The 12,534-nt window shown below is 39.4% G+C and overlaps 2 protein-coding genes across 3 annotated transcripts; both read right to left on the reverse strand.

Moving 5' to 3' along the window:
* Window positions 1–899: 899 nt before the first annotated feature.
* LOC308076513 (polyadenylate-binding protein-interacting protein 2-like) lies at window positions 900–7,479 on the reverse strand. Of its 2 annotated transcripts, none has more exons than XM_080416844.1 (4): window positions 7,408–7,479; window positions 5,737–5,896; window positions 2,685–2,906; window positions 900–1,663 (listed from the first exon to the last, which is right to left on the reverse strand). In XM_080416844.1, the coding sequence occupies exons 2-4, from the start codon at window positions 5,872–5,874 to the stop codon at window positions 1,598–1,600; spliced, it is 426 nt and encodes a 141-aa protein (XP_080272970.1). In that variant the 5' UTR covers window positions 5,875–5,896; window positions 7,408–7,479; the 3' UTR covers window positions 900–1,597. The 2 variants fall into 2 exon arrangements, with proteins under 2 accessions (XP_080272970.1, XP_080272969.1); XM_080416843.1 differs by having other exon boundaries at window positions 7,404–7,469.
* Window positions 7,480–8,670: 1,191 nt separating this feature from the next.
* On the reverse strand, window positions 8,671–11,163 carry LOC308076498 (E3 ubiquitin-protein ligase TRIM47-like). The gene has a single exon (XM_080416821.1). It carries the CDS (start codon window positions 11,021–11,023, stop codon window positions 9,827–9,829), a length of 1,197 nt encoding a protein of 398 aa, XP_080272947.1. The 5' UTR covers window positions 11,024–11,163; the 3' UTR covers window positions 8,671–9,826.
* Between the last annotated feature and the right edge of the window lie 1,371 nt (window positions 11,164–12,534).

The raw sequence follows: 12,534 nt of genomic DNA on the forward strand, positions 1-12,534 counted from the left end.
GTTTCGTTCCCTACCTATGTTGAATGCACTTATTGTAAGTCGCTTTGGATGAAAGCGTCTGCTAAATGACTGTAATGTAATGTAATTACTGTAAATGACGTCGCATCAGGCAGTATCGGCACCTTTTGCCGATACTGGTATTGGTAACTCTAGGAAGAATCATGTCAGATGTTCACATGTCCTCCTCACTCACAACATCGGCAAGTTGTCCTTTGACATGAACAGAAAGCACACCAAATAACGTTGTTTTTTGTCCATAAACATTTATTTTCAAATAGTTTTAAGAAAAATATTTTTTTTTTACAATTTTTTCTCTTTTATTTGATTTCTATACAGAACTTCTGTGCACTTAGAAAAAACAACAAAACAAAACACAGGCTGGGAGGGAGAACAGGAAACCAAACCTAAAAAAGAAGCCATTTACACGTTTCCTGTTAGTTTCAGGAAGTCAAGGAGCAACACAGGAACTCAACCCAAAAAAACACTGGAAAAAACAACGAACACACCGATGCACAAAATAAAAAATAAACAACAACAAAACAACTAAAAAAGATACATACAAAGTTAAATAAAAGTGCAAAAACAAATCCACATAAATCCTGTGACCTGATAATACATTCAAAAACAGTTATACAACAAACATGTTCTAATGCAGTGGTTCTCAACCTGTGGGTCGAGACCCCCAGGGGGTCCCCGGGGGTCCCCACATGAATTTGAGTGGGGGGGGGGGGAACAGTGAAGTGACAACTTAACCCATTAAGACCTGAGGCGGTTCTTAAAATGTTTTCTAAATCGAAACAGTTTTTGAAAAAAAAAATCAAAAAAACATATTTTCAAGATTTTTCAAAAATAGCAGATATACAAGCTCATAGCGCGGCACTCGGTGCCGCGCTATGAGCTTGTAGATCTGCTATTTTTGAATAGCCAAAGAAATCTAAAGTGACACAGATGTGTTCCAGGTCTTAATGGGTTTAAGGACTTTTAAGACCTTTTTAATTACAAAAATAAGAAGGTAAGAAAAAGACCATCACCGCATCAGAAGTAACTAACAAACTATACTAAATGGTCAAACATTGGGCAAACTGTCAAATAATCTAAGAAAGAGGCCGATCTACAAGCTCACAACGCCTTGCGTTGCGAGGCGTTGTGAGAGCTTGTAGATCGGCAATTTTTCGAAACGTATTTCTGTGGAACCGAGTGGCGACATACCAAACGCCTATAGGTTTAGGTTCTAGGTTTGGGGGAATCACGCAACCGAGTCCCAACAAAATGTAATTCTGCCTCAACTGCTACAATTCCAAGTGTTTATCAGGGTGGGGGGGGGGTCCCCAGTTCGGGGGGGTCCACGACCTTAAAAAGGTTGAGAACCACTGATCTATTGAACCAGCCAACCAACCAGACAGACAGACAGACAGACAGACAGACAGACTGACTGACTGACTGACAGACTGACTGGTCCAACATGCAGAAGGCTAGCGGAGGATAAACTTTGGCAACAGACACCCAGCCTAAAGTGACGAGTTCAACAGACAGACATGTGACTCTGCTCAGGTCTTCTTCTTCATCCTCTTCATCTTCTTCTTCATCATGGTCGTGGTCACACCATGTGCTTCTGGACGGCTGGAGTGAACTCCTCTGCGTTGGGGCTCAGGTTACCGTTCACCTGGGTCACAAACAGGACAAATACCATCACATTATATACAGTAACAGTGTTCATTTTGTCCACTTAACCCATTAAGACCCGAGGCCGATTCTAAAAATGTTTTCTAAATCCTAACTGTTTTACAAAAAAATTACAATTACAACAAATACAATTCTTTATATATATATATATATATATATATATATATATATATATATGTGTAATTATGATCATTATAATAATTTCGATATTATCGCTGGCTAATGTTTGATTGAAAAGGATTACTTCTTTACTGTAAATTGCTCTGGATTAAGAGACTATCTGCTAAATGCCTACATTGTAAATGGTAAGGATTCAGTACAACAACACTCTTCTCTCTCTGGCTCCCAGGCTGTGGAATGACACCCTTCAGTAAGAACTGACTCCCTACAGTACGTTTCTCTGCACCTTCTGAGTACAGTACATGATGACCTCACACCCTGTCATTTGACGGGCTGTCATGATGCCGTTTACTGTGATCTTGCACTAGTTCTGTGAACGGTTCTGGATAAGAGCCTCATCTCTGCTAAATGCCTCGTCATGGTCAATTCTGCCTTAAATACTAGAGGTACTCATTTTTAGATGTCTTTGGCTATTCAAAAATAGCAGATCTACAAGCTCATAGCGCGGCACCTGATTTTTTTTATGTGCAAATCTTTGAATATATATGTATTTTTAAAGCCAACGTTTGTAACTCAAATCTTTGCTTCGGGGGGATTCTACAATTGTCTTCTAAATCCTAACAGTTTTCTGAAACACTTGTTGATATAATATCAGTGGTTCTCAAACTTTTCCATGTCAAGGACCCCCAAAATTATACGTATTTGTCTGCGGACCCCATTTTTTCAAAAATACTAGTGCCGCTCTATGAGCTTGTATATCTGCTGTTTGTGAATAGCCAAAGAAATCTTAAAATGACACACGATGGAGACAGAGTGATGAGGGATTCTTTAGTTCTTTTTTTTTGTTGCTTCTCATAAATCATAAAGTGTAGAACTCTCACCACGGGCTCCTGGTCTGCTCCTCCTCCTCCTCCTCCTCCCAGCACCAGCAGGTTGATCTGCTCCTGCAGCTGGCTGACGGCCTGAGAGGAGGAGTAGGAGGAGGAGGAGTAGGAGGAGGGCAGGTCTCTGGAAGGGATGAACCACTCCAACAGCTCCTCCTCCTCCAGCATCTCCTGGAAGCACCGCTCAATGAAGTCCTCCTCCCACAGCTCCTCCTCAACCTGGCAACCACACACACGCACGCACGCACGCACGCACGCACGCACGCACGCACGCACGCACGCACGCACGCACGCACGCACGCACGCACACACACACACACACACACACACACACACACACACACACACACACACACACACACACACACACACACACACACACACACACACACACACACACACACACACACACACACACACACACACACACACACACACACACACACACACACACACACACATATATACATGAAGTCCTCCTCAACCTGGCAACCACATACATTCATACTGTTCTGAATACTTCATTCATGTGTGTGTGTGTGTGTGTGTGTGTGTGTGTGTGTGTGTGTGTGTGTGTGTGTGTGTGTGTGTGTGTGTGTGTGTGTGTGTGTGGGTGGGTGGGGGGGGGGGGGCAGTCTTCTACTGGGAAGCTGCCAAGCACAACCAACATTCAGTGGTAATCAGTGGTTCTCAAACTTTTTCAAGTCAACGACCCCCAAATTGAATAGGGCATATTATATATATGCCCTATTATATATATATATATAATTGAATAGGGCACATAGCAGTGGTGGCCATTGTCTGGTTCCACTCCAAAAAAGCCAATGCATTTTTCCCATAGAGATTTCCAAAAATATTTACATCAACTATTTTAAGCCTAGAATCAAGTCATCCAGGGTCCTGGTGAATCATGACCATAAAACATTTGATTCTGTGAAAAAATATGAAAATGGCAAAACAAAGGGTATTTATTAAATATAGTATATCATATAATTATATATTTTTTCTAAAATAATTGATATAAATATTTTTGGAAATCTCTAAATGCATGGACTATTTTTGAGTGGAACTAGAAAATGGCCACCATGGCTATGCCCTATAGTGTATATATAATTGGCCCCGGACCCCCTTTTGAAAAGGTCTTGTGCCAGGGACCCCCAGAAGAGAAGATTTGAGTTAGATTTTCCAAAAATGTTTTAGAGATTTTCCCCCCCAAAAAAAGCAGATGTACAAGCTCGTAGCGTGGCACGAAGTGACTGTGAGAAGTGACGTGCTCCCTAGACCCCCCCCCCCCTCCAAAGACCCCTGGGGGTCACTTTTTCAGGACCCCTAAATTGATATACATTTGGCCGCGGACCCCCAATTGAAAATGTTTTCTGCTAGGGACCCCCAGAAGCAAAGATATGAGTTAATTTTCGCTTTAAAAAAAATATATATTCAAAGATATGCACACTTTTTCAAGGTTTTTCAAAAAATAGCAGATCTACAAGCTCATAGCGCGGCACTCTTGTGCCGCGCTATGAGCTTGTAGATCTGCTATTTTTGAATAGCCAAAGCTAAGTGGTTAAAAATGATTGTGACGCTATGTTGACTCATTTCACTGGGGACCCCCTGGTACTCCCTCAAGGACCACTGGTGGTCCCCGGACCACTGGTTGAGAACCACTGCTATAGTGGAATCCCCACCAGTCACTGACTAACAGTATAAAACCTAATGGACTATATATAGTGAGACACCACTAAACATCATTTATATGTATCAGGAAACACTGCTGTAGTGTCCCTCCCAGCCAGAGGCCAGGGTGTGCATTCATTGGACAGGGGGAGGGACTTCCCAGCATGCCTCGGGGCGCACCCGCCCACCTCCTGCCTTGTGCTCAGGATAGATTTGAGAGAGTGGCAGTGGGTGGACCAGTGGTGGAAAAAGTACTCAAATGTTTTACGTTAAGTAAAAGTATCAATACTGCAATTTAGAAGTTCTCTGTTACAAGTAATAGTCCATAATTCAAAATTGACTTGAGTAAAAGTACAAAAGTATTGGTATCAAAATGTACTTAAAGTACCAAAAGTAAAAGTACTAAAATATTTGAAAATAGCAGATCTACAAGGTCACAACGCGAGCTTGTAGATCAGCTATTTCCAAATAGCCTAGGTATAAAATAGGGCTAAAGTGGTTAATGTATGATTCATTATATCATAATTTACATCTGCAAAGTAACTAGTAACTAAAGTTTTCAAATAATTGTAGTGGAGTAAAAGTACAATATTTGCCTCTGAGATGTAGTGGAGTAGAAGTAAAAGTATTGGAAATACAAATAAGTAAAGTACAAATACCTCAACATTGTACTTAAGTACAGTACTTAAGTAAATGTGCTTAGTTACTTTCCACCACTGCAGTGGACACACGTTTTGTGTCAGTGTTACACATAAAAGTGTTCCAATCAAAAGCTGTTGCCATGACCTCTGGTGGAGGTCACCACAACACTCTATAATTAACACCAAACTGGAGATCACAGCTGCTGTAGCCTGACCATGTAATGAGCCAAAGGTAACGGGGACAGTGGACTGAGAACTAATGGGTACCAGTTTATATAAATATATATATATATATACTGTATATTTATATATTGATTTTACATTTACTTTTTAAATGGGCAGAAGGGGGCGGGGTTACATATAAATACATTTTTACCAGGTTGCCAAACCTGGTCTATATCTACACTCGCTAGTCCTTTCTTGTTTGCTAGTCCTGACTTTTGCTCATTGGCTGGTCCTTTAGCCAATGAGGGCTCAATGTCCTCTCAGAATATGGGATCTAAAAACGACCCGCAATACTGTGTTCGGCCACTGTATGTATCTTTATGAACTGTGGTGCTGTTCCTCATTTGGCCTTTAAATGTTGCCATGTTTAGTGAGAGAAATAAGCAACCATATGGGATCTAAAAATGTTGCCATGTTTAGTGAGAGAAATAAGCAACCTGGTATAATATTTCTTCACTATTGTTATTATTATTATTATTATTATTATTATTATTATTATTATTACTAACCTGTCTATTGAACTCCTCTTCGTTCTCCATCCACATGTACTCGGCGAAGGGGTTGTCCTCCATGTTGAACTGGTTGGTCAGGATGATGTCGTTGCTGAAGGTCATGTTGCTGCTGCTGCTGCGACTGGGGTCTTTCATCTCTCTCCTCTGAACAAGCTTTCTGTAATGACACAGAGATAGTGGGGTCTGTCGTTTCACTCCATGACAGTCACACAGAGATAGTAAAACATCCGGGACAACGCTCCACACGCGTCCCAGACTCCTCTTCTCCCTTCTGGAGAATTCACATGATGTTTCATTAACAGTAATATTTTGATGAATGCTTCATTGGTCAAAGAGACAGAGCCCTCAATACCCTCATACCTGGCTAACTACTTCTCCAGTCCAAAGTGACCAACAGCCACAATAGTTTATGCTGTGTTAATGAATTGAGTACATAGGACCACAATGGAAACAAGTCCCCAGGGCCTTTTTGTGTTATCCTTGTAGCCTTAATGTCTGACTGTACCTCCATGCTCTTTTACATTTCTGACTAATAAAGTATTCAATCAATCCAATCAATCAATCAAAAATAATCAAGTCATCACAGTATTTGTATTATTTATCATTGTTACATCACTGCTAGCGTTAGCACAGTCTATGGAACACATTGTTGTAAAATGTTGAGGTATTTGTAATTTACTTGAGTATTTCCAATTTCCAGTGCTTTTACTTCTACTCCACTACATCTTGGATCCAAGTATTATACTTTTTCTCCACGTTACTTTGTTGATTTGGATTATTATTACAAAACACATATTGACCACTTTGCCCTATTTAAACATTGGCTATTTGAAAATAGCCGATCTACAAGCTCACAATATGTCGCGACGGTACGCATTGTGAGCTTGTAGATCTGCTATTTTCAAAAGTATTTTTTATACATTTCATACATTTGAAAACTGGTGAAATGGGACATTCTGCATAATGAGTACTTTCTACTTTTGGTACTTTAAGTACATTTTGATACCAATACTTTTGTACTTTTACTCAAGAAAATTTGAGTGTGAGTAAAAACATGTGAGTAGTGTACTTTTTCCACCACCACTGGTATTATATCTCATTGTTACATCACTGCTATTGTTATCACAGCCTGTGGAACACATTGTTGCTGCTTGTACTTTATGAATGAGTTACATCATAGTAATATATGATGTAATGTATACAGACAGACAGACAGACAGACAGACAGACAGACAGACAGACAGACAGACACTGATTACTAAATTACAATTATACAATAAACTGGAATGTTGGTAATGTACAAAACAAAAAACTAATGGTTTTGTTCAACAAAAACCTTAAACTGCTATAATGTTTATTTATCTTTTTGAACATTAAGGTTATTATTATAGTGATTATTATGGTGATATTATATATTTATAGTGAGCATGGACACAGAGACAATAGGTTATTGTATATATTATATTTAAATATATTATTACAGTATATGGTGGAGCATGGACTCAGACAATAGGCTGGAGGAACAACAACATGTTTGACACAAACTAAACTAAACTAAAAGCTACAAAAACACAACAAAGAACAGGGTTCAACATTCAGCAAACCTTCAAAATCTGTGTATTAATTCTATTAATTTAAATAAACATATAAATACATATATTCACATACCTGCTGTATGAACCATCCGCTGCTTAGAGGAGAAAGAGGTTTGTTGTCTCCAGTCTGGATAATGGCCGCTGCTCTGTGTTTGTTTACATCCACTACGTCACAGTACAGCCTCTGATACATGACTGGACTGTCATGGATGGAACTTCAACCTGGTGTTTGCGCTGTCTGTCTCTTTGATCCGTACATCTACATAACCGTTCACATTTCAAATATAAACTGCTTACCCATATGCCCACAAATGTTACAATACTTTACGGGTCCTCAAAAGTAACAGTATGTTCCGTACTATTCAATAAAACATGTTTTAATCCAATTAGTGGCCATTTTCTTCGTATTTCCTCCACTTGCTTTCAACGATTTGACCCTATTGGTTGGGACGTGTATTGCAGTGTCAGATGTATTATAACTCTTATGATAAAATGGCCATGATGGGATTAAAATGCTTTTTTTAATTAACAATACGAAAGATATGGGTAATTCTGTGAACCCGTACATAATTGAAACATCTGTCGCCATAGGGTAAGCACTTTATATTCGAAATTTGAACGTTTATGTAGATGTACGGGCTAAAAAGGGAGACAGTGCAAACACCAGGTTGAAGTTAATCCATGACGGTCGTGACAGACAACCGTCGTGTGAACCATGGCTGACGTCACAGACAGTGTTGACGGCCTGTGATTGGTCAATCTTCCCCATGGTCACGCCCCTAGCTGTCTGGCTGGGTTTATTATGGTACGTTCGTTCGTACCGCGGTGTTGCGCACCAGAAAGTTCATTTACTCAAGTACTGTACTTTTACTTTTAGGAGTATTTCCAAATTTCAATACTTTTTACTTCTACTTCACTACATCTCAGAGGCAAATATTGTACTTTTACTCCACTACAATTATTTGAAAACTTGAGTTACTAGTTACTTTGCAGATATACATTATTATATAATAAAACATATATTAATCAGTCCTATTTTATACCTAGGCTATTTGAAAATAGCCGATTTACAAGCTCACAACGCGTCGCATTGTGAACTTGTAGATCTGCTATTTTTAAACATTTTAGTACTTTTACTTTTTGTACTTTAAGTACATTTTGATGCCAATACTTTTGGTAATATTTTGAACACCCTTAATACTTTAACAGAGTATTAAGACAGAGTATATACTGTAACAGAGTATTTTTATATTGTGGCATTGCTACTTTTACTTAAGTAAAATATATGGAGTACTTCTTCCACCACTGCACACAATCATCCACATTCATTGAGCTCGTGGATTTTATTAATATTGAGCATAAAGACAACAACAAAAAACAAATAAGACAACAACAAAAAATACCCGTAAATATTTAGGCAATATAGCCTATGTTTGGATTGAGGAGAGTAGCGTCTGGCATCTATTTTAGTGGCTATATAGATAATAATAAAACAAATGTATAGGCTATAATATTTCAATCTTTAGGCAAGGCAAGTTTATTTTTAAATCACATTTTAACAACAAGGCAACTCAAAGTGCTTTACATGTAACAGTAAAGCAAAAGAAACATAGAGGACATTTCAATTCAGTAAAAAGGAAGAAAAAAAGATGTTCAAACACCTATATCTCCAGGAAACAATTAACTCAAGACAGAAAACACAAATCCTCTATTATATTCTTAAAGGTGACAGTACTAATGTGACTGTTAAAATCCAGGTTTGACTGCATGATATATAGTAAACCCTCAGAGCCTTAGTTTTTGAGATACCCCGGGGTAGAACAAAACGTTTTATGTGTAGACGTCACAGTTGCTGTGTGTGTGTGAAAGATTTTCAACCGCTCGCACGCGCACACACACACCGCAGATTGATTGACAAACTAAATACTTTGTTTTTAATTATTTTGTTTTGACTTGATTTGATCCTGGATCCTGTGCTTGTTTTGTTTTGATTTACTCATTTTAGTTGAAACTTTGATCAATAATATTATTCATAATCAAACAAACTGCAGCCATAAATCAACCCGCTTTGGATTATATCAAGACAGTTCTACAAATGGGTGGCAAGAAATATGAATTTGTATGATTTTGTATGACTCCACATCATAAAAGGAGACCACACCCTCCTCATAATCCACAAACACTCCCACTTTCTGGAGCTTCTCTCTCACAGGGAGGAGGACAAGAGGATCAGTAGCAGGACTATAATCATTTCCATTATTGTTGGGGTTAGGTGGAATATTTCTCTTCCTGTTGATGGACCACTCCTAAACGTCACTTTCTCGTCCCTTTAACCTAAACCTCATAGTAAAACCTTATATGTATTTTTAAATGCAAGGCAACATTTACACTTTTGATTTATGTTACATATCGCCCACATGTAGGATGCAATTTTGATATCTGTGTGTGGACTTAATTAACCGATATTGATACATGTGCCTGTTAAGTGCAATTCACAATGAGCATGACTTGTCAAATGGTTGGCCACAGGTGCATGCAATGGGATTCCTATACCAACAAAGATTACAATACTCTGTTCCACAATACCTACACAAGATGAGAGGCTTTCTGGAGCACGGCTTTCCGCATGGGCAGACCCTTAGTTGGCGGATCTCATGATACTTTAGACAGTAGTCTACCCCTCTACAGGCACCAGAGTGGAAGACCCAGCAGGTGAAACAGGTAAACTGGGGGTCTGGGTGGGAAAGGTCACAACAGTCATGGAAGGGGATTGGAACAGGCATTTGGCTGATTGAACCAGGGGCATCCACTGCACGTTGCTGGACAATCCTCAGCTTAGCACCACACAGCTTCTTCTCCATCTCTTTACTGAGTGTATTTACCAGCTGAGCCACAGCTGTTCTCACAGTCTCCCCATATGAAGACTGATGGACGTTGACCTTTGTCCAGTCCTTGGTGGGTGGAGGGCTGTTGATGGATGTGATGTTTTGGAGCAGGTGGAGGTGGTATTCAGATTGTGAGAGCTGCTTCAGATCAGAGCTTCTCTTCTTTAACTCAGCGATTTCCTGTTGCAACTCTTTAACGAGGCCTTCAGCCTCTTTCTCTGTTGTTTTCTGCTTCTCTTCGATGACATCAACGAGCATACCCTGGCTCCTTTGAATACAGCCGATCAGAGCAGTGTAGAGCTGCACACTGTCTGCTATCTCTGTGTCTGCAACTTTCTTGCTGAGCTGTGCTGAGTGTTTGACCTCCTGAATCTTCAGTTGCCTCGTCTGGATCATCTGCTGAACTTTAGCCTCTGTCTTTCCCAGCTCAGCCTTCTTAGCTTCAAATTCCTCTTTCAGAGATACAATGTGATGTGACTTGTGGTCTGACACGGCACAGAACTGACAAACACACATCTGGTCAGTCTTACAGAACAGCTCCAGTGGTCTGTCATGTTTCTTACACATAACATCTTCCAGGTTCTTTACGGGGTCGATTAGTTTGTGTCGTTTTAATGCTGTGACTCTCTGATGAGGCTCCAGGTGAGTCCCACAGTAGGAGGTCAGACACACCAAGCAGGACTTCAGGGCCTTGAGCTTGGTCTCAGTACAGACGTCACAGGACACTTCATCTGGTTCAGCTGGTTCTTGGTGTGTGTTGGAATTAATTTTCAGCTGCAGTGACTTCCTGAACTGATCAGCCATCTCAGAAATGAAAGTATTGACAAAGACATCTGGTCTTCTATAGAAGGTTTTGTTACAGAGTGGACACTTACACACATCAGTGCTGTCCCAGTGTTATGTGATGCAGGTTTTGCAGTAGTTGTGTCCACATGGAGTGGTGACTGGATCAGCAAACACGTCCAGACAGATAGAACACATGAACTGCTCTTCAGACAGGAGACTGCTGGCAGACGCCATTTCTACACACTGAGAACGGTTAAAGTATCAGATTATGCAGGAAGTTCATGAATGCTCCTTCTCATAGCTTAATGATTATTGATTCATTATTATAAATCTTATCTGGACTGTATTGGAATAGAAATCAATACAAATGTGTCATTCTACCAATTGAAAGACTAACATGGGGAATTTCAAAGAATATAAAAAATAAAATAATACAATGTATATATCCTACGTTTTATTCCTGGTTAATGAATAATACACCCTTATCTGCTGTAGGCTACTCACCTGTCTTTAAGTTCTCAGTATTTCTGTAAATCCTGTATAACGAAGGTTTGTTGAAAGTGTGTACGCTGCCACAAAACTAATCTCACCGTTTAACTTCCTCTTTAGATTCACAGAGAAACTCCTCCCTGGTAGCAAGCTGTTAACCCTTCACAGCCTCCACTCTTCCCTGTCCATCTCTTTCTCATTCCCTTCCTCTCCGTGTGGATATATGAGGCACACAATAGTTGGTCGCTCTGCTTGGTCAATAGACTAATAACTCTGAGTCTGGAGTAACAATGGAGTATCAATACAATACCGTACAAACACTGACTCTGATATAGTCTACTTGCATGTATACGTAGACTGTATCATTATAACACGAGTATTCTATTACTCAGTAACACTAGGGTGTGGCTATCAGTGGTGTAAAGTAACACACTTTTTAAACATTTACTCAAGTACTGTACTTAAATAATTTTGAGGTACTTTTACTTTACTGGAGTATTTCCAATTTTCAGTACTTTTATTTCTACTCCACTACATCCCTGAGACAAATATTACACTTTTACTCCACAATAATTATTTGAAAACTTTACTTTTACTAGTTACTAGTTACTAGTTACTAGTTACTTTGTAGATTTTGATTATTATTACAAAACATACATTAACCACTTCAGTCCTATATACATTTCGGCCATTTGAAAACAGCCGATCTACAAAAAAAACCAGCCGATCTACAAGCTCACAATGCGTCGCGATGCGGCGCATTGTGAGCTTGTAGATCTGCTATTTTCAAAAGGTTTTTATACATTTGGAAAGTTGTGAAACAGGACATTCTGCACAATGACTACTTTTCGTACTTAAAGTACATTTTGATACCAATATTTTTGTACTTTTCCTCAAGTACATTTTTAATTCCGGACTTTTACTTGTAACAGAGTATTTCTACATTGCAGTATTGATACTTTTACCTGTGTGTGAGTACTTTTGCCACCACTGGTTTTCAGAGGCAAGCTTCATGCATCCAGTTTCAAGCTACTTGCATC

Source organism: Gymnoscopelus braueri (genome assembly GCF_963280865.1).
Source record: "Gymnoscopelus braueri genome assembly, chromosome: 20".
Taxonomy (NCBI): domain Eukaryota; kingdom Metazoa; phylum Chordata; class Actinopteri; order Myctophiformes; family Myctophidae; genus Gymnoscopelus; species Gymnoscopelus braueri.

What these genes read in the sequence shown, in the direction of transcription:
- LOC308076513 (XM_080416843.1), bottom strand. Translation starts at nt 7,423, where the DNA reads ATGGTTCATACAGCAGGTAT. An exon ending in AAGAGGAGTTCAATAGACAG is followed by an intron (nt 2,907 to 5,736) that starts GTTAGTAATAAT and finishes TGTGGTTGCCAG; the next exon opens with GTTGAGGAGGAGCTGTGGGA. An exon ending in GAGCAGACCAGGAGCCCGTG is followed by an intron (nt 1,664 to 2,684) that starts GTGAGAGTTCTA and finishes TTTGTGACCCAG; the next exon opens with GTGAACGGTAACCTGAGCCC.
- LOC308076498 (XM_080416821.1), bottom strand. Translation starts at nt 11,023, where the DNA reads ATGGCTGATCAGTTCAGGAAGTCACTGCAGCTGAAAATTAATTCCAAC.